General features: G+C 40.9%; 1 protein-coding gene across 1 annotated transcript in view; it reads right to left on the bottom strand.

Annotated features, from left to right (window-relative positions):
• Positions 1 to 23,103, bottom strand: part of Mgat4a (alpha-1,3-mannosyl-glycoprotein 4-beta-N-acetylglucosaminyltransferase A) — a 107,957-nt gene that overhangs the window by 44,620 nt on the left and 40,234 nt on the right. Inside the window, exons 3-5 of the mRNA XM_076557478.1 lie at positions 17,817 to 17,984; positions 15,047 to 15,187; positions 9,506 to 9,639 (exon numbers count right to left, since the gene is read on the bottom strand). Of these exons, the coding sequence (XP_076413593.1) occupies positions 9,506 to 9,639; positions 15,047 to 15,187; positions 17,817 to 17,984 (443 nt within the window). The remainder of the gene's footprint in view (positions 1 to 9,505; positions 9,640 to 15,046; positions 15,188 to 17,816; positions 17,985 to 23,103) is intronic.

Here is a 23,103-nt window from a genome sequence, read left to right as displayed (position 1 = left end):
TTTTAGCTCTGAGCTCTGACTTCTCGGCTTTCTCTTTTACATTGTTTCTGTGTTTCTTATTTAATAAGACGGTTGGTTACATCTACATCTGGCGCCCAACGTGACAAGAATCCATTAAAAACTGCTTGGCTTGGCGGCAGGTCCGCTTTCCCGCAAGGGCGGCAGGCGGCCCGCGGCGGCCCGCGGCGGCGGCAGCGGCGGCACACGGCGGCCGGCGGCGATCGGCTTCTTAGTCCGAGCTGCTGGCGTCCTAGTCCGGGTAGCAACTTCTAGCCCGGGCCTAGGTCTGTGAGCAGCTTGCCTAAAGCCGGTGCTACAAACAACTCAGACCTGCCCTGCCGAACAGGGCCCTGTCTGTAAAACCAACGCACGTGGTCGGAGCTTAAGGAAGCCAGACCCAAGCCTTGACTCGGCACAAGAGGGAACACGTGGCTGCATTTAAGCTTTAGCCGGCTACGCTTTCTTGTGCGTTCTCTCTTTCCTCTCTCTCTCTCTCTCTCTCTCTCTCTCTCTCTCTCTCTCTCTGGATTTACACCTGGGACACTAGGTGGCTGCTTTGAAAATCCCCTCGGATTTCTACTGTTCTACGCAGATTTGGTAAGTCATAATATATCAGATATTTTAAAGGAAACTATCTAAAAGAGAATTTTTTTCCACATTAAAAAACAAATGGGTTTTATGTGTACATTGGAAGAAAATTGGTTTTTGTTCGAAATTTTAGGCAGTCTGGCAATGGAACAACTATATAATATTAGTATTGGTGGAATTATGCACCTCATCACTATAATAATCCATATTTTAATATTTAAAAAGATAGTCAATTTAAGTGCCAGGATAACAGCGTTAGAAGAACTTGTTAAACCTGTAAAAATTCAGACAGAAGAAATTAACAGTGAAGTTGTTTCAAGTCGGGATCATAAGGTTGCAGAAAGAAAGCCTGTTTTCACAGAGTCACCCTTAATTTATCCTGTAACAGTACAGCAGATGCCTGATCAAATGGCTACACAAAATACTTGGGCTCCAATTGAAATGTTGGATTTAAAAAGGTTTAAGGAGGCAATAGTATCTTATGGCATGCATTCCCCATATGTAAAGCAAATGTTAAACACTTGGTCAACATATAATAGGATAGTACCACAGGACTGGCGGGACCTCGCACAAGGTGTTCTGGAACCCAGCCAGAGACTTCAATTTCTGACTTGGTTTAAGGAGGAGGCTAAAAACATAGAAAAACAGTGGAGGGATAAAGGAGTACAAGTTTGCCAGGATCAGCTTATGGGCGAAGGCCAATATGCTTCAGCACAAGCACAATGTTTATATGATGTCCAAACCCTAATTTTATGTCGAACGGCAGCCTTGAATGCATGGGACAAAGTTGAGGAACCAGGAAAAAAATCTGAGTCATTTACAAAGGTGAAGCAAGGCCCAAAAGAGTCTTTTACAGATTTTTTACAAAGACTGGCTTCAGCAGTAAAGAGAACGGTCTCGGATTCAGAAGCTGGTAAGGCAATAATTGAATCTTTGGCCTTTGAGAATGCGAATGCAGCATGCAAAAGAATAGTCAGGCCATTAAGGGCAAGATCTGCACCTATGGAAGATTGGATTAGAGAAACAATTAATGTTGAAGCTGATGAGCATGATGATACATGGGTAGGAGAAGTAATTTCAAAAGGTTTGAGGAGTGTTAGATGTTTTGGATGTGGAAAGCAAGGACATTTGAAAAGGGACTGTAGACAGGTCATTTCCAGAAACAATGTTTCTTCAAGGAACAATGGCAACAGAATGCCCCTTCCTTCTGGAGTATGCAGAAGGTGTGGTAAGGGAAAACACTGGACCAACGAATGTAGATCAACAAAGGACAGACAGGGTAATCCTTTGCCTCAGTCTTCGGGAAACTCCCAGAGGGGCCTCAGGCAGGCCCCCAGTGCAAATCCAGTTCAAACCTTTCCGGCAGCCATAGAGGAAATGCCTGCTCTGGAGAGCGATTAAATAACCAAATGCCTATTGGAATAAATCATGCTGGTCAGAATGATGAAACAGAGAGAATAGAAAATTCAGGAGAAAACATAAAGAAAATTTTTTGGCAAACTTCTATTAATGAACAAAGACCAAAATTAACGATAAAAATAAATGGTGTTTTGTTGTCTGGTCTGGTAGACACAGGTGCGGACGTTACCATAATTGCACCAGAATTTTGGCATCCAACTTGGCCTCTTCAGGAGGTAAACGTTCAACTGTTAGGAATTGGGACATTATCTCAGGTGAAACAGAGTGCAAGATGGCTCGAATGTATAGGTCCAGAAGGACAGAGAGGAAAATTAAAACCATATGTGGCTAACATAACTATGAACCTGTGGGGTCGAGACTTGTTGCAACAATGGAATACTCAGATTAACATCCCTCCAATCTCAGAAACAAATCATAAACTAGCACATGTTACTGAGAGAAATATTAGAAGATATTGTTCTAATGAGTGGTCACCAGCCATCCATATTATACAAGAACAGGGCACAATAACTGATGATCTTCCAAAGACACCAACAGCTCTACCTTTAAAATGGTTAACAGACAAGCCTGTATGGGTCCAGCAATGGCCTTTAACAACAGAGAAACTCCAGGCTTTAGAAGAGCTGGTAGAAGAACAGTTAAATGCTCAGCATATTGAAGAATCAACCAGCCCTTGGAATTCTCCTGTATTTGTTATTAAAAAGAAATCTGGTAAATGGAGAATGGTAACAGACCTTAGGGCAATTAACAAAGTAATTCAGCCAATGGGTTCTCTACAATCTGGGATGCCTTTGCCTACTCTGTTACCAAAAGGATGGCCTCTCATAGTTATTGATTTAAAAGACTGTTTCTTTTCAATACCCTTACAAGAAAAAGACAGAGAAAGATTTGCTTTTACAGTGCCTACTTATAATAATTCTCAACCGGTTAAAAGATTTCAATGGAGGGTCCTCCCACAGGGAATGTTGAATAGCCCAACTCTGTGCCAATATTTTGTACAACAGCCATTGGAAGTGATACGTAAAAAATTTCCTAAATCTATAATTTATCATTATATGGACGATATTTTACTAGCTGACTCAAATGCAGATACTTTAGAAATAATGTTTGAAGAAGTAAAGAAAATTTTGCCTCGCTGGGGATTACAAATTGCTCCTGAAAAGATACAAAGAGGAGATTCTATTAATTATTTAGGATATAAAATAGAGCTACAAAAAATTAGACCCCAAAAGGTGCAAATTCGGAGAGATAGACTACAGACTCTTAATGACTTTCAAAGATTATTTGGAGATATTTCTCATCTACGAACTATTGTTGGGGTAAAAAATGATGAACTGACTAATTTGTTCAAAACCTTAGAAGGTGACAAGGACTTAAATAGTCCAAGAGAATTATCACCTGAAGCTGAGAAAGAATTGGCCTTGGTAGAAAAGAAAGTGCATGAAGGACACGTGAATCGTATTGATCCAAAGCTGGATTGCATTTTGGTTATCTTACCTTCTAGGCGTTCTCCTACTGGAATATTAATGCAGAGGGAAGATATTATATTGGAATGGATATTTTTACCAAATAAACCAAATAAAAAATTAAAAACTTATGTGGAAAAAATCTCTGACTTGATTTACAAAGGAAAAATGAGACTTCGTCAATTAGCAGGCATAGACCCAGCAGAAATTGTCGTACCATTAACTAAGGAGGACATTGAAAAATTATGGACAGAAAGTGAACCTTGGCAAAGAGCTTGCAGTAATTTTTTGGGAGAAATTAACAGCAAATATCCCAAAAGCAATAGAATTGATCTTATAAAGAGAGCTGATTGGATCTTGCCTCGAATTGTACGGCAAAAACCCATATCTGGAGTTCGTACATTTTATACAGATGCCAACAAAGAAGGAAAGGCAGGTTACAAATCAGAAAATTTAAGTAAAGTGGTTCAAAGTCCGTATAATTCAGTTCAAAAATCAGAATTGTATGCTATTCTGTTGGTATTAATGGATTTTTCAGAACCTCTCAACATAGTAACTGACTCTCAGTATGCTGAAAGAGTGGTGTTACATATTGAGACTGCAGAATTTATCCCTGATGCTTCAGAATTAACTTCACTATTTATTCAATTACAAGATACAATCAGGAAAAGGAATCATCCTTTATATATAACTCACATTCGATCCCATACTGGTCTGCCAGGCCCTCTAGCACAAGGCAATGAAGAAATTGATAAATTATTGATAGGAAATGTGCTGGAGGCCTCAGAATTTCATAAAAAGCATCACGTTAATAGTAAAGGTTTAAAAAAGGATTTTTCCATAACCTGGCAACAAGCCAAAGAAATAATAAAGAAATGTCCTACTTGTTCCTTCTACAATCAGACGCCATTACCAGCAGGATGTAACCCAAAGGGTACTCAGAGAAATGAAATCTGGCAGATGGACGTGTTTCACTTTGCAGAATTTGGAAAATTGAAATATGTACACCACACTATCGATACTTATTCAGGATTTCAATGGGCAACTGCTTTGAGTTCTGAAAAAGCTGATTCTGTAATCACTCATTTGCTAGAAGTTATGGCCATCATGGGTATACCTGCACAAATCAAAACTGACAATGCTCCATCATATGTCTCTGTTAAAATGAAACAGTTTTTTGCTTATTACAATATAAAGCATATTACAGGCATACCACATAATCCTACAGGTCAAGCAGTTATAGAAAGATCAAACAGAACTCTAAAGGATATGCTAAATAAACAGAAATGGGTAACAAAAACCCCCAGAAATAGACTGCATAATGCTCTTCTAACTTTGAATTTTCTGAATGCCAATGAGAAAGGAACAACAGCTGCAGAGAGACATTGGATAATAGAAAAAACTACAGAATTAAATCAGCCTATATACTTTAAGGATGTGCTGACCTCAGAATGGAAACCAGGGTATGTATTACATTGGGGACGTGGTTTTGCTTTTGTTTCTACAGGAGAAGATAAGCTGTGGGTACCATCAAAATTGATAAAGGTTCGATTTGAACAAGAGAGACCTCTTAATTAGAGGAGGTGATAGTTCATCAACCAGCATGAACATCCAATTTAAACTAACTTGTATCAATAAAACATGCCTTTTCATTTCATCAGATAATAACTTGCCAAAAAGGAACATCCCCAAAATTAGTCTTGGGGAAAGGTTTTTGTTTTTGTCTTTTAGGAGAATGAAGGTTAAGGAATCTGAAGAACACTGGACAAATGAGACAACTGAAGAAAAGGGACAAATCATCTATCCCAAGAAACAGAGTGAAACGGTGTATGGGTATATATTATCTAAAAAAATTTTATGTCTTCCTAAATGTTTGTTTCTGCTTTTCTCTAAAGATTTAACACTATTGGTCTTCTAACAGTCCCAGTTCAATTAAAATTTAAAGCTGACTTTGGAGTTGGAGAATGGCTCTCTCCTTCTTTAAAATCAAGCATGTTGTTAAAAGGAAAATGCAAACTCCCTGTATCATGCCAGAATAAGAGCCATTTCTGCTATGGTACAGGACAAAAGCAAAATTAATTAAGGGACTATTCTATTACTAATCTCAACTCTTTGATTCTATTCTGATTCTTTAAACTTTTCTCAAAGTATAAATTTTATATCAAAATTTACAAGATTAATATATATATATACATTTTAAACTTTGTTAAGATATGAATGGTCACATAGAGTACTAACTAATTCTAGAAAAAAGGCTAGCTGCATATATATGTTTTTGTGTTCGAGTCTCTTATCAGTTTTCTGCAGGAAATCACGGCCTGGCCTAACATCAACTGAAGTCTCCAGAAAGAAGATGGGGCCCCACAACAACAACAATTCCACGTGGACAATAATAATATCATTAAGCTGACAAACATCATCCACAGATCAGCTTTGAACTACAAGATGCTCAGAGCAAATTTGAGATGACTAGCTGAGATGATCCAGTCTCAAAGACTACTTGAATAAGGACTTGAGATAAACCCTCAACTTTGGCATTATACACAGACTGGATAATGAAGGATATAGTTACCTCTCCTAGAATTTGACAATTAACCTAAAATTTTTCTTTCAGGATAAAGAAAACTTCGCCCATACCCAGCAGGAAGCAATTTTAAGAATACGACGCCCACATTCCCAAAGAGGTGGTGTGGGGCGGGTGGTTTTTTGGTCTTTTTAATGGGTTTTGGGTCTGGGATAATTTTCAGTATTTAGGGGGGTTGGTTACAAGTTATTGTCAAGGGTTAGGAAAAAGGCTAAGCAAAGGAGATTAGATTTAAGGTTCTTGTTTAAAAAAAAAAAAAAAAGAAAGAAAGAAAGAAAGAAAGAAAGAAAGAAAGAAAGAAAGAAAGAAAGAAAGAAAGAAAGAAAGAAAGAAGGAAAGAAAAAAAAAAAGAAAGAAAAGAGAAAGACAATTACTAGTTTTAAATACTTTACATTGGATTGAATTGTTTTATATTGTACACAAATTTGAAACTGATATTGTTAGAAAATGCTATATGTATATTTCTAATTGTATTTATTCCATCCATTTAACAATGTAATGCAAATTTCTGATCCTTGAATGCTATTATTATCAACTATTAGGATATAAAGAAATGAAAGTTAGTAGTTAGACATTACAATAGAACTTGTAGTCATATTAGATATGTTTTAAAAAATTGAGCAGAGATGTTTTAGACAGGTCATCTTCAAACCCTTCAGAGATCTACAGAATATGGCATTTAAAATGTTTTAATAACTTAGAAAATTTTTCTTTTTTGAGACATGTCGGCTCCTGGCAGTACCAATCTACTTTAGAGAAAATATGGGCATTGAAGAAACTGCATATGGAGTCAACTTTCATTCTGGCAAAAGTTAGCCACTGGACAACAAAGTATCCTCGAATCAACAGGACAAAATGGACAGACAGATCACGAAACAAGGGACTACTGATTCTTGCCAAAACAAGTGTGGTTATGGCTTTATCAAAAGGCATCTTCTGAGGCCAGGACAATATGGCCCCATCCCTGAAGTGGCCTTCGCATCCGGAAAAGGTACGGTGCCCTTTTCTTCGAAGGCAGCTTAACAGGCAGAGGGCCGATGGATTCTGTTGTACAATGGAACAGCAGCTGAAAGCTCATGCCTCTCAAAAGTAGACCGGCATTTAATAGAGGGATGTGGAGAAGAAGGGGATGCTGAGATGAAGCCATATATACACAGCCAAGAAGAATGGACAGCTGAATTAAAAAACTGTCAACAATTTCCAGAATTTAAAATCCTGAATCATGACAGGACACTAGTGGAATTCAGGTGTTTCTGGTACGTGGACTGCTCTCACCCAATGTGAGGTTGAACTGTTGACCTTGTGTACATCCTACTTCACAAATGAGTCTGTCAGATACACTAAGCCTATAGGCTGAAGATGATGCCCCAACACTGCGGAGAAACCTCAGGTGACTGCCCAGGCAGCTGGCTGTTTCTGTCAACTCACAAAATTTTTTTGGAAGTTGCTTGCATGCACTTCCTGTTTTTATTTTTGTTAGCTAATATTATTCCCTTCTTGGGTCTCTGAGGGAGTTGAAGATTAGTTAGTTATGGTTGAAGATTAGTTAGTTATAGTTGAAAATTAATTAGGATAGAAAGTACATTAGATACATCTTGGAATTATCAAAATAGGATAGATAATGGAATTATTTTCTCTGATTCGTCAAATACCTGTTTAGGTATTTATTACTTGTATATATTGTATATAGTTATTGTACTTTTGTATATAGTTTTTCTTTTGTTAGTCATAACCTTTTGCTTTTTTTCTTTTTATTAAAATAGAAAAGGGGAAATGTGGTGGTAATCTAATTGTATTGAAATATTATTTTGATTTGTACTGAAATATTAATTTGATTGTATGTTAATAAATAAAGTTGTCTGGGGGTCAGAGCTATTAGAGCCATAGCAAGAGTGTGGCGGTGGTGGCACACGCCTTTAATCCCATAGATATCTGTGTGTTCAGGGTCAGAGCTATTAGAGCCATAGCAAGAGTGTGGCGGTGGTGGCACACGCCTTTAATCCCATAAGATCTCTGTGTGTTCAGGGATACAGCCAGCATTGGAGACATATGCCTTTAAGACCTAGGGGGCTGTACATTCAGACAGTGACGAGGCAGTCATGTGTTTGGGTTTACAACCAATGAGAAGGCAGAACAACATACTTTAAAAATACGAACCGAGAGGAAGTAGGTCTCTTTTCGCGAAGCTGGGACAGCAGGAGGAAGGGTGAGATTTTAGCTCTGAGCTCTGACTTCTCGGCTTTCTCTTTTACATTGTTTCTGTGTTTCTTATTTAATAAGACGGTTGGTTACATCTACACAGAACTTAAGCAGGAACTGAAGCTTAAATCCCACTGCTTGCTGGCTCATTCTCGAGCTCGTGTTCAAGCTTTCTTACATGACAGAGGACTAATATGACCTGGGAAAAAGAACTGAGCTCCTTCCTAGACTGTTGGAAGAGGAGGTGGTTCAACCTTTGCAGTGCATGCTGGTCACACAGGAGTATTTTAATGTATCTGGGTCCTGAGCCATATTTAAGAAATTAGTATCAAGTCAGTAACTATACAGATGTGCAACACTTTATTTACATAAATACTTTGCTTTGATGATCATTGCAGGAACTCAAGGAAAAAAAAACCCTCACCTATAGATCAGAAATTGAAAAAAAAAAAAAAATGATTCTGAAACCAGACTATGAAATACTTGGAAGCCAGGAAAAAAAAAAAAAAAATGATGTTGGGACCTTTAGTTTCTTCAAATCTTTTTTGGGAGGCATAGAAAAATAGTCACAATATAACAACATATGCAGAACGATCCTCTGGTATATATGTATACAAGCCATAGGAAGAACTATTTAAGTTTTTAAAAACTAATGTTCTATTTGCACGACAAAAAACAGACAAGTTTCATTATATGTTTATGTGACTGATTTTAGCAGTATGTATGTGTTTACTTTGTCACTGAGACCATATTCAGTTAAAAAGAAATAAAGAACTCTGAAACAGGGGGACTCGGGGCCCAGAACTAGCACTGTCCATAAAGGGGAGAGGGCTAAGGAGTGACCTAGATCTCATCGGTGCCACTAGGCTACACAGCCAGCCCTTCCCCAGTTGAAAATCCAGCAGGATAACGGGACAATGCGTTATCCTCTAAGGCAGTGGTTCTCACTCTTCCTAATAGTTCCTTATGTTGTAGTAATGCCTAATACCTTCTTTAACACCGTTCCTCAGGGTGTAGTAACCCCAACCATAAAATTATTTTGTTGTTATTTCTTAACTGTAATGTTGCTACTGTTACGAATCATAATGCAAACATCTGATATGCGATTCCCCCCAACACACACCAAGGGGTAGTGACCCATAGGTTAAGAACTGCTGGTCTAAATGCTTTTAAAAACACACACAAATACTTGATTAGCATCTTAACTCTCAGATTACATACGGTGAAAAAAAAAATAACAAGGAATTACCTCTCCTATGAAGACAACTATAACGCAGTCCAACTTCTCTTCAGGATACAGGTTATCAATAAGGGAGTGTAGGGTTTCTATGAGGTAAGATTTGACTTCTCTCTTCACGGTAGGAATTCCCATTACTATTGAAACTGGAAAAAAGAATACAGTAATTATGTAAAAAGATTTTAGAATGACAATACAGATGTATGTATAGGAGTAATTGAGGGATTCAATTTTAGAAAGAAAAAGAGTAAAGGGGGACGTCTATAATACTATAATTCTCTTCCACAGGGCTAGGCCAGGATGGGGGTGTGGGGGTGTGTGTGCAAACACCACTGCAAATAAGTGATCATAATAAAAGGCTAAACCTCATAGCAAAACAAACAGCTGCAAAAAGCATGTTCCCCCACAAGCAAAGGTCAGACACACTTGCCATCTGACATACAATGAACGTCCTGTGGATCAGCAGCTCAAGGGAACCACGCAGGCAAAGAAACACCAGGCAAAAACAATGTAGGGACAAGTCACAAAATCACCAGTGTCGAGAGCTGCCCCAGACAGAAAAGACTAAGAAAACATAATGAAGTAATGATGTCGTGGAACCTGGGATCCTAACTCAGAACAGAAAAATGAGCAAGGTAAAACCTCGAGTGAGATCTATGATTCATTAGCAGTATAGTGTCAATGTGAACTTCCTGGTTTGGGACCCTGTGATGTGAGTACAGATAATGGGAATATCTGAGGGCGCTGGGTCCTCAGCTGGCAGAGGGAGCAGTGTGAACTACGGATTGTGGATGACACTTTAAAAGGCTCAAAATTACAGCTTCTACTATACTGCTTGCTATGAATGCAAGCTTACTCGTGCATGATTAAGGCATTAGGGAACAATGTGAATGTAATATGAATTTCACATTTGTTTATGTGTGATTTCTTCTCTGAGACACATAGTAGGGAGACACTGGACAAATGAACCCAGCTAAGCCAAGTTTAGAAAAATGAACTGAACTATGTGGGAAAACACAAAATGCACACACCTTACACATCTACCAGCTGCTATGAAGACTATCACCCACATCATCCACACAGGGATAGACTGTGTCCAGTTTCAGACAATTCACCCTGTACCGCTCACAGTAGCCTCCAGGCTGGAGCCCTCCTGCAATCCATTCCATCAGGAGAGCCTCCTGGTGTTCTTAAGCAAAGTACTGTATTCACTGTAGTTAACCTGTGCCATGTATAATAGGTTCTTCTTCATGTGCAACCGAGAGAGCTCAGCACTGTGATCCTAACCCCGTATTTTCTCATTTTATCATACAATTTTATCTGGCTCAGTGATTTGAGGGATTCCACATATCATATTTCAAAGTTTTTTGGTTTTTTTTTTAATTATATCTTGGAGCTAGAGAGATGGTCAGACGCTCAGAGGTTAAGAGCACTGGCTGCTCTTCCAGAGGTCCTGAGTTCAATTCCCTGTAACCACATGGTGGCTCACAACCATCTATAATGAGATCTGATGCTCCCTTCTGGCGGGCAAGCATACATGAAGGCAGAATGCTGTATACATAAATTAAAAAAATCTTTAAAAAGTTGTATTTGCTGGGTGGTGGTGGCTGCGGCGGAGCACACCTTTAATCCCAGCACTCGGGAGGCAGAGCCAGGCGGATCTCTGTGAGTTCAAGGCCAGCCTAGGCTACCAAGTGAGTTCCAGAAAAGGCACAAAGCTACACAGAGAAACCCTGTCTCAAAAGAAAAAAAAATTGCATTTTAAAGCATTAATATTCTAAGTATTATACATACACCACAGCAAATGTTAAAAAATAAACCTAAATCGGGTGTGCCAGCACACACCTTTAATCCTAGCACTCAGGAGGCAGAGGCAGGCAGATCTCTGTGAGTTCAAGGCCAGCCTGGTTCCAGAAAAGCCAGGACTACATAGAGAGTCCCTGTCTCAAACAAAACAAAAATGAATCTTAATCATGAAACAATTTACTGGAGATCCTAAGAAATACTTAGAATTCTGAAGCTGAAAGGCCACGGCTCTACCCTCACTGTTCTGCAAGTGACAAGACTAAGGAACAGCTGCAGGAGGAACTGTCCCTAAGGGCCCTCCCTTCCACTCTGGAGATAAACAGCTGTCAGGGCCTCCAAGATGTATTCTACTTGTTCTGCACCTCGTGAATACAAGGCGACATTCTAGGTGTTAGGCATAAAACGGGGAACAATTTAAATGATGCCTTTGCTTTCATGAGACTTATGAGAGCGGAGAAAGAACACTCCAGAAGAGGAAGCAGCAGGATGCTGAAGACACGATGATCTTGACATTATCAAGATCTAGTGGGATCAGAATAGATCTAAGGCAGAAAAAGCCTCCGTGGAGAGAATCGGGGGTCAGGTCAAGCATCCCACACTGAGTTCAACTCTGAACAGAAGAGTCAGTCATTGTGAGGTTAGGAGCAGGGAAATTACATTTCAGATTCTAAAACTTATTTCCTTTAAGCCAGAAGGGGAAAAAAAGGTAGAAACTAAATTTAGCATTCCCAATCTTCAATTACTCAGTCTACCTTCAGTCATAACTAAGCTATATTCTTCTTTTAGCATCCATCGTTAGTTTAGCCTTTCTTGTTTCCTTAAGACATGATGATGGAGCCGGGCGGTGGTGGCGCACGCCTTTAATCCCAGCACTCGGGAGGCAGAGCCAGGCGGATCTCTGTGAGTTCGAGGCCAGCCTGGGCTACCAAGTGAGCTCCAGGAAAGGCGCAAAGCTACACAGAGAAACCCTGTCTCGAAAAACCAAAAAAAAAAAAAAAGACATGATGATGGTCAGTTGCTCGTCATTCTGTCTTCCCAGCTTAATCTTCTTCTTTCACTGGACATTAGCTGCTGGTATCCTAAGCCCTGGGTGATTTCATTCATACACATTTCAACAACCAAGTATTCATGAATGATGACCCACAGCATTAAACCGAACTCTGAGTCCCAGATTCAAAATACCCAACTGCCTGCCCGACATCTCCACTTCAGCATCTCAAAGCTTCCTCACTTGTCCAAATTTAGCACATTCTCTTCTCTTGAATATCAACGTTGTGAGTCGGAGAGATGGCTCAAAGGTTAACAGCAACTACTGGTTTGCAGAAGACCTGACTCTGGTTCCCAGCACCCTCAACAAGTGGCTCACAGTGGTCTCTAACTCCAGGGCATCTCACACCTTTGACCTCCCCAGGTACCACACTCACATGCATATATCCATACAGACACACACGCTGTACAGTTAAAATACAATAAAAATACATTTTAAAAAAACAATGCTGTAGGACGTGCTTTATTCTCCTGGATTTCAGGAAACAGTGTGCACCATTTGTCTAGTTATTCCATCTAGAATCTTAGAATTCTCCATGGCCACTCCCTCAAGCCCAGCCCCTGTCAGTCCCTCTGTCCTCTCCTTAAGCGCTCAAAAATCATCCAAATACCTCCAAAACCACCTAATGCATGTTCACTCTGTCTCAAGGGGACAACAAAAAGCCCATTTGTTTTGGGGTTTTGTTTGCTTTTTAATTTATTTATATTTCATGTGCACTGGTGTTTTGCCTGCATGTATGTCTGTTATGAGGTGTCAGATCCCCTGGAACTGGAGTTATAGACAGTTGTGAGCTGCCATGTGGGAGCTGGGATTTGAACCTGGGTCCTCTGGAAGAGGAGCCAGTGCTCTGAACTGCTGAACCATCATCTCCAGGCCCCTGATTTTTTATTTATTTAATTTATACCATAGCAGAGGGATTGGGACACCAACCTATGCCATAAAACCTTTGACCTACAACTTGTCCTGCCTGCAAGATGTGCTGGGGTAAAGGAGGCACAGAACTTGTGAGAGTGGCCAACCAATGACTGGTCCAGCTTGAGACCCTTGCCACAAGAGGGAGCCCATGTGTGACACTGCCTGGAGGGCCAGGAACCACAGTCTGGATTGTCCAGAGACCTAGGATAGAACCAAATATGACTGGCCAAAAAAAAAAGTCAGTGAAATGATTCCTAGTGATATTCTGCTATACTCATAGGCCAGAGTCTAGCACAATCATCGTCAGAGTGGCTATTAAAGGAGGATATCAATCTTAGCTTTTAAAAATAATTAACAATTGATGTTCTAAAGAAAGTAACTAAGAGTATACGATACATCATGTTAGTGTTTGCATATTCAGCCCTGAAGGATGCCTGGCCTCAGTAAATATTTCTTGAATCAATAAAAAAAAAAAAGTAAATCTGAACACGCTATTTTAAGACTCACAGCCTCCATAGGAAGATCATATGTTATTGTAGGTCATATGTAAAACAGAAAGATGGAAGAACCAAAACAAGACAGATACAGAAGCTTATTCTAACAGCGCAGATGATGGGAGGAAAAAGGGCTGAGTCAAAACCCTACAGGGCTGTGGGTACAACTCAGTTGAGGGGTCTGGTCTAGCATGCATGAGGATCTGGGTTCTAACACCAGAACTACAAAAAGGAGAAGCCGACTAAATCAACTTCTCTCAAGAATTAACACAAGGGCTGGAGAGATGGCTCAGCCATGAAGAGCACATGTCACTCTTGCAGAAGACCTGGGTTCTATTCCCAGGGCCGCATGGTGAAGAGCACATGCTGCTCTTGCAGAAGACCTGGGTTCTATTTCCAGCACCCATACAGTGGCACACAACCAGTTCCAGTTCCAGAGGACCCAACAACCTCTTCTGACTACCTTCTGAGGGCAGTGCTCCTGGTATCACATGGGACATATGCAGACACATCAAAATAAATCTAAAAACATTAACACAAAAATGAAATTCTAACTTGAAAGGATGATACACACTTGTAATTCCAGCTACTCAGGAAGGTGAGGGGGAAGGAACTGTGTTCTAAGGAAGCTTGAGCTTCACAGTGAAACTTCATTAAAAAAAAAATCCCCAAACAAAGGAAAATGAATTTCATTATCTCTAGAGTAATCATTTCATCAATTTTAAAATCTATGAAGAAAAAGTCAAAACATCCAAGTTCAATTAAGTTAAAAATTTTAAACTCAAGCAAAAATGGAGAACTAGAGATACAAAGTAGCTAAGAGATCCTATAAGGCAAATCCAAGGGCTATGATGGGCCAAGGAGAAAGCAGCAAATCCAAGGGTTACCACACAGGAAGCGAACGAGAAGGCAGTGCCTCGGTCTGTCCAGGGAAAAGCTGGGCAGATGTAAGATGTACCCCTTGGCAGGACTGTGAAGAGCCGTTGATGCAGGGATAGGAAATAAGATAAGGAAATTCTACCTCCCCATTTTTAAAACAGAAAATTTACGAAGGTTTAAGCATACATCTGCCTGAACTACATGTCTACTGAATCCCGTTCTGCACCATGGAGAAGAAATGTCCATATCCTTCAACGAGCAGCTTGGACTGAGCCCCGTTGCTGTGCAGAGATTTAAGGAAGAAAAAAAAAATTTAATCCTTTGTCCTACTTTGACCTACTAGACCTCTTCCTAGCGGTCAAGAGAACTCGCCAAACCACAGTTCAGGTAGCAGGCCCCCAGTGAACGCACCTCCGGTTCTTCCATTGCCGATCTGTACCGCAGGCTGGAGGCTTCCTTCATTTTGTAATAGGTGAGGCAAATGATAATAAATACTTGGCACTTGAAGGGATTTCTTGCTTGTCAACTCCTTTAGTAGCTTTATGGTATTATCTGAAACACAGAAAGACAATTAAGTGGTGGGAACCCCTTACCCTACAGAAGCCTCTGATTTTCTCTCTTGAAAACTAGCTGCGAACATTTTACGTGAATTACCAGCAAGCAGGCTCTAACTATGTCATCCACATACGAAGTCAACAGCAAATACAACGGCCACCACCGAAAGTCACTTTCCTGTCTTCTTTTTTTCTTTTTTTAAGACAAGTTGTTGACATACGTAGCCTAGGCTGGCCTCAAATCTGCTGTGAAACCACATTCTTCAATCCCAGGCCTGTGCCACTGTCCTAACTTGCATTTTCTTTATGCATTAACATTTCACCAAACTTTTATATAGAAATTATATTTCTCTAAAAAATTTAAACAGCAGAAGTAGAGAATGCTCAGCATGTGTCAACCTTCACGTGGTTTCAGTTCTCATCGGGGGGAACCAGTGAGCCACTGAAGAGACTATGGAGTAAGAACTTCTGTTAATTACACAATCCTGTTTGAAATTTTCATCAAACTGAAATTTCACCTACTGAACAAGGAAGTTAGTGGGAAAGACTTGTGGCCACAACACCATTAAAAATATGACAAACAGGGCTGGAGAGATGGCTCAGCCAGCAGTCAAAAGTACTGGCTGCTCTTCCAGAGGACCATGGTTCCAGCACCCAGTCCCAGGTCTGACACCTTCCTCTGGCTTCCTTGGGCACGCAGGTGGTACACAGATATATATGCAGGAAAAAAAAAAAAAAAAAAAAAAAACCACCCACACCAAACTCACATACATCATATCACAGATGAAATTAAAGTTGAATCTCATGTGTAAAGAAATCAATAAGTTACAATATCCTATTCCCACCCAGCAATCAGCAAAGCTTGAATCATGCTTAAATGTCAGTCATGGGATAATTATTGTTCTAGATATTGAGCAGAATCAAAAGCCCTAAGGCAGTCTGTCCTGTGACTCAGTCATTTCCTCTTGATGATTTTAGCTTTTACGCATTCAACAAATACTAAATTGCTTTCTGTCTTGTTCCAGGAATGGTGCCATGTGTTTGAAAATCACCGGTCATCAAACATAATCTAATGAAGATCATAAGGGCTGCCAGAAATGCAACCAATTGATACACAGAAATGTTTCTCACAGAGCTGTGATTTGGAGGAGGAAAAAAATGACCCCAGGAAAGCATTCATTTGCTAATTATAGAAGGAAATGGTTAATTTGCTGTGGTTTATGATTAACCTATTAGCTACTAAAGTATTTTAGCCAGTGTGGTGAGTACACAACTCTAATCCTAAGCACTAGGGATGCTGAAACAGGAAGATCACAGTCTGAGGTCAGCCTGGGCGACATAGTGACTTCTTGGTCAGCCTGTGCTATGGAGGGAGATCTCATCCCATTAAAACAAAATGTTAATGTAAATGTAATGAAGAATGATAATGCCAGACATTGTGGTGTGTATCTTTTATCCCAGCACTCTAGAGGTGGAGGCAGGTGAATCTCTGTGAGTTTGAGGCCAGCCTGGTCTACATAGCAAATTCCAAGACAGCCAGAGCTACAGAGAAAGACATTGTGTCAAACAAACAAACGAAAAATGATAATGCAAAAATGCTTAATAATATAATTTCAAGAAAATATTTTTGAAAAAAAAATATGAATAAAAAAAGACTAAAAGGAAACCAAAAAAAATGTTGTTAACAGAAACCATTGAATATCAGGCTTCTGGGTGATTTCTTTTGAACTGTAGCATTCTGTAATTGTAAATGCTATAGTTACAAAATACACATGTGCCCTCAGGAGGAGAGGGAGAAACAGGAAACTTTGAAAACCACGTCAGGTGTTGATAACAAGATGAAAGGCATCCCTGGCTGGCTCTGTTGAGAGTACATGAAGCTGAATCTAAAACACCAGTCTGGAAGGGGCACTGAGGCCTGGCGCACTTCATAATCAATGAAGAGCAGAGGCAGAAGGCACCGCGAGAGAGAAGCGGTACTCCTCAGACTGACCGGAAGTCCGCAGAGGAGGAGACACTCGGGCACTCCCCAAGGACGCACTATTAGAAGCCAGGTTTATCCTTCCCATTTATTCCTTCTTCTCATACAGCTGCAAGAGCAAAGCAGCTCATAGATCTCCTCAGAGGCCATCTAAGGTCAGACACTGGTTATATCATAAGCATGCCGAAATAAAAGTTAAAAATCTACTTTTTATTTTTAAAACATTTACTTAGGGGGCGGGGAGTCCGAAGACAATGTGGGAACTGATTTATTCTGGATACCATTTAGGACCTGGGGATTGAACCAAAAAAAAAAAAAAACAACTGTGAGGCTTGGCATCAAGCCTTCTTTAACCACTGAGCCATCTCGCCAGCCCCAAAGTTAACACTTAATCTCATTATGAATGCCTTCAAAAGCCACAGGTTCTTCATTCTTACTGATGAAATGTACACAACTGGAACCTAACAGTGTTCTGTCTAAATCAATTCAGCAATGGATAAAAATGCGTTTATAAGTCACCAGAAGAGCAGATTTTGTGTGATTTTTCTTTCTGGAAAGGGCAGCACATGCTGGCTGGTCAAGCATTCAGAGAACTCTCCAGTCACGCTCCATAAAAACCCTTGACCGTCGGCTGCCGCTGAAGTACCTGAAAACGTATTCAGTGCAGCCTGACTCCCATTAGTCACAGCTCCGACGCGGCGAAACTGTTGGACGATGGTGTTCAACTCGGAGGAGCGCTGAGATATCCTGTGCTCGGCTATTCGAAGACGCTCTTTCAAAGCAAGAAATTCCCGTTGATAAGCAATTAGTTTTTCTAGAAGCAAAGCAAAAAAAAAAAAAAAAAATCATTAGTATGATTTGTCTTTAGTATATGCCTGTAAAAATAATAACAACACACTTCTACAGTCTAAGGCAGTAGGCTAGGCGTGGACCCTGGAGGAGAACCTCCTACTGCCATTTTCCTAAACCAGTATAATTTCTAACCATGCTCTAAATGCTTATCCTTCTATAAGCATAGTCCTCCTCATCAAAGAAGCTTTTTGTTTTTGCTTTGGGTTTTTTTTTTCTTTGTTTTGTTTTGCAACAGAAGGAAAACTATTACAGATCCACAACTAGTCAAAACACAAATGACCACATGGCCTAGCCCCAACTAATACAGCCACAATGCAACACCTAAGGCTCAGGGGAAAATCACAGGAAGAGGGGTCAGAAGGACCGTAACAGCCAGAGGACCAGAGAGCCAACTGCTAATGTCTTCTAGACATGACAAGGAGGCTTGTACCCATGAAATCTCAACAATATGGCTGTCTAAATGAGACCTAGACAGTGGGACCACCAGTTGATATGACAATGTGTATGGAGGAAATTCTGCAAGGCCCCACACCCCCAGACAGCCAACTGTAGGCAGTCAGTGGCTGGTGAGGGAGAGACAATCAGTTTTCTGCAGGGATGAACACCATGATAGGATATCCGATCCCAACCGGTCAGTCAGCCCTAAGAGCGCGTAAGCAGGAGTGCATGGCGGTCTTGTGCTCACAGAAGCACTAGGGGAACTGGGAATGTGAAACACACAGGGCTGTCTCTTCAAAGGGAGAGGTGGATAAGCTGTTTTCTGCCCAGAAGCTGGAGCAGACTTGGAATAGCCTGGTGACCCTTTCTGTGTGGTCAGACCTTATGGACTCCTCCTCTAGACCCTCACCTTGAGCTTGTTTGTCTCGGTGCGTCTGTAACGCGCTATTCTACCCCCCCCCCTTTCATCTTGACCTTGTTCTCTCAGGTAATCCACAGAACCCATCACCATGGAAAATGTCACTTGTACTTTACAGAGTTTCGATGTATTCATGTCTTCAGCTTTGTTGTGCACATGGAAATGAGTTAATTATCACGGGGAAGCTTTTTTCCAAATGTGTGTGTAAATATGCTTAAAATAAACTACTTGAGGTCAGACTCTCAACGTTGGCACCAACACCAGCTACTGAGTCACGCTGAACCGAACTGCCTTCTTGCCTCCCTCAGACCATGACTCTACTGGCCATCGTGGTCGCAGAGAAGAAGCCTGTCCATGTACAGATGAGCAACACTAAGTGGACTCAGCAGGCTGTGTAGCCGTACATATAAACATGAATATAACGTATGTAACAGTAATAATTTAGGAAGAGATCATGAATTTGAGAGGGAGTTGGAGAAGACACAGGAGCCACTGGAGGAAGGAGGTGGAGGGGCGAAAGAGATATAAATATAGTACTCAGGTATAAAATTCTAAAAGAAAAATCTTAACTAAATTAAAAATAAAGTACCTGTACAAATGCTTTTTTTTGAAAAGTATACTTTTTAAAGTATACTTTGAAAAGTATACTTTTCGCAGAAGTATACTTTGAAAAGTATACTTTTCACAGAAGTATACTTCTAAAAATAAACATAACTGCAAAAACAGATATATAATTAAAGTCAATATTTTGCAAAAAAAAATACTCACTGCACTAGAACAGGTCCTCACTTGTTGGACAACAGAGTCCTGCTAACTTAGTAACCATAAGAATGTGAGCACTCTCTGGACCTACATACTGAAGCCCCGTCTGAAAGAGGAGGAAGAGGAGAAAGAGGAGGAGGAGGGAGAGAGGAAGAGGAGGAAGAGGAGAAAAAGAAGAAAGAGGAAGAGGGAGAGAGGAAGAGGAGGAAGAGGGAGAGGAGGAGGAGGGGGAGAGGGAGAGGGAGAGGAGGGAGAGGAAGAGGAGGAAAAGGAGGAGGAGGGAGAGGAGGAAAAGGAGGAAGAGGAGTCGGCATCACCCACACCCCTTGTAAAGCTGGCACTAAAACCCTGGGAAGGTGCTGCCGCTCACTGCCCCTCATTCGGGTACACAGAGTAACTCTTAAGAAGTCTGTGACAGGATAATTAGCTGGCACAAAGCTCTGCTTTCCTGACACTGGGAAGCAAAGCCACGTGAGCTGCTGTACCCTCCACACACACCCCCATACACACACCCAAGCCTGCTGTAGGAAGAACAGAAATTAGAAAGTACCATGACCAGGAAAGGCTTCTAAGGAAGTTCAGGGTGCCACTGTGTCCTGTCTACTGATGCAGGTGACACAGTTTAATGAAATTCCACACTCTACTTTCCTGGTGCAGGTACTGCTCTGTGAGAATTCATAAGAAAACCAATGCTAAGAAATCATTCATAAATACAAAAGTAGAAAGAGCTGAACGTGGTGTCGGGAGCTGAGGTCCCAGAGTCTCAGAAGGCTGAAGCAGGGGCTTCCCTGGAGGCCAGGAACCTAAGACCAACCTGGCGAGAGAGCAAGACCCCGGCTCAAACACAGAGAACCATGATCAATAAATATGTTGTAGTGATTATCACAGGAGACAAGATTTATAAAACTACTGAAGTACGTTGGCGGGGCAGGGGGGATAGAAATCTCTTCTTCTGAACAGGAAGATCCAGGCCTATAAACCACTTCTCCCCCAAGCTAAATCACAACCTCAAGTCAACACTTTTCAAAAGGACAGCAGGGGAAGGAGGCTTATGGGTATTCTAACATTCATCTCAAAGAACAACACCTTTTAAAGTATCTAGAAAATAACACGGAGAGCACAGTCTGAGATCAAATCTTATTCTGAGGGTGCCGGAATGACGTGTGTGGCCCCCGAGTCTGGAGACTGTGGACAAGCACATCAGCCCCAGCAACACCCAAACCACGAGAGCAGCCTCATGTCCCCCACCTCGAGACCCAGGCAGTGCCTGCACACATTTGCCACTAAAAAGAACTAGAGCTCCCTGGAGAAAAATAACTTCAAAGGGATAATATGAAAGGGGCCGGTGGCGTGGCTCAGTGGATAAAGGCATTTGCTTGCTGCTCAAGCCAGGAGAGCCAAGTTCAAGTCCCAGAATCCATTTAATGGTGGAAGGAAAGAATCAACTCCACCAAGTTGTCCTTGGGCAAGCTGGCCTCCACACTGCCCCCCCACACACACACACAATAATAAATTTTTAAAAATTGCTTTTGAAAGACAAAATGACAAGACAGTGTCAGGAGGACACAAAGCTACATAAGGGACTCTCGCTAGCTACATTGGAGCAATTTAAATGACAAAACCAAACTACTGCTGGAAATAGATTACAACTCACTGAATAAAACTGGAATCAATGAGTTCACAGCCAACAATAGAGTAGAGCCTCTCAGCTGAGGGGGTGGGGTACCTTACAGGAGAATGCCAGCTACTGATCGTAAGAGGGGTGACCCACAGCTGAGGGCTGCCAGTCTGCAACCATCACAGCAATAACCGATTCCGGCAAGCAACAAACACGGATGCTCTAACTACCAGGTGCAAGTCTGGTGAGCAATGGGGTGGTTACATCATCTCAAAGAATCTCCCCACCAAGTACTTATTTTACACAGGAACAAATGCTAATTTTAGAGTGGGAAACTTGGCAGACATCCCTCGTGTTACGGGAGTGGCCCAAAAGTTCACATCAGCAATAACAGGGCCGAGACTAGCACCTCCTGCAGAGATGCACGAAGAACACACAGGGCTCATTATTCGGTGTTCCTGTCAAGACCACGCCGAGCCCAGACCACGTAATCTCAACCTAATCTGAAGGAAGCAGCAGGCTCTAAGAAACCGAGACAATGTAGGAAACGCATAGCATGTATTTCAAATGATGCAGAAGGTCATGGAAGACAAAGACTATGGAAACACCCAAGACTGAAAGACGGGAGTCTAGATGACAAAATGCACACCACAATCCTGGACGGCTCCTGAATGAGATCCAAGGAGACCAAACTGAAATGGTATCGGGGTCACTGTCATGAAACACTGATGGGGGTGGGGGGTGGGGATCAATACTAATGCTTTTGGAAAATCAGTGTGGAGGGGGCCCCTGGGTCCATGAGTAAAGTCACATACAGTTTCTGACCTGGGTGCTGTTCCTCCGCTTCTGAATCTACCCTTCCATGATGAGGAGTTCCTTACATCAGAGCACAGAGCAACATTACATTTTAACCTAGAAAGCCAAGGGCTCTCGAAAAGTTTCTAGAACAATCTTAGAATTTTTCTTATTTATATTTCCCAAGAATTTTGTTCAAACTTTAATATACATTAAAAAAAAAAAAAAAACCCTCCTCCAAATGGCTGTTTATACAATCCCCCATTTTCAACATCTGTAGCAAAATTCCCTGTATTTGGTTTGTTTTCAATCATTTGCATTCTGGGGGTGGGGAGGGGGGTGACAGGAACCTGGGAGATTGTCTATTCCCCTGGGCACGTGAGTCTGCTTACTGTTTTGTTTCCATTAGACACGAATATAAGTGTAAACCCTCCAAAACATGAAATTGGTGATGTTTGATCCTTTTGTGAAAATGACAATTTTCATGTGATTTGATAATCTGAAATAACACTTTTGGACTCACTGTAGGAAAAACCTGATGCATAATATAAATGGACATTATAAATGCACAAAAATAGAACAGAAACTTCAAACTTTTAAGCAATGGAACCTTCTAACTAAGATATGGAGGTTTACTACTGAATTTTGTGAATGTTAAAGTTAACAAAATTTACCTTCACTTTTTTGGGGTTTTTTGTTTGTTTTGTTTTTTTAAAGAGGTTAAGATTTATCAAACTAAAATTCTGGTTAGAAAGAATGCTGATTAACTTGCTTTGTTCCTGAATGTTAAAAAAAAGAAAAGAAGAGAAAAGAAAAAGAAAAAAGACAAAGGAAATAACTGGAGAAGGCTATGACTACTCCTAAAGTATGAAGATTTTTATCGTAGATATCAGGGAGAAGCAGGCAGAGGGAAGAGTCCAGGCTGAACATGGCTGGCAGACTAAACCAGACCATGAGAGGAGATGGGGAGGGAGGGCAAGAGAGGAGATGTAGCCTGGGCAAGAGACCAGCATCGCCAAAATGGCTGAGTTACATAGGAATCGGGCTGGG

The sequence above is a fragment of the Peromyscus maniculatus genome, chromosome 21 (genome assembly GCF_049852395.1).
Source record: "Peromyscus maniculatus bairdii isolate BWxNUB_F1_BW_parent chromosome 21, HU_Pman_BW_mat_3.1, whole genome shotgun sequence".
Classification (NCBI taxonomy): domain Eukaryota; kingdom Metazoa; phylum Chordata; class Mammalia; order Rodentia; family Cricetidae; genus Peromyscus; species Peromyscus maniculatus.
This window is presented reverse-complemented; position numbering and strand designations above follow the sequence as displayed.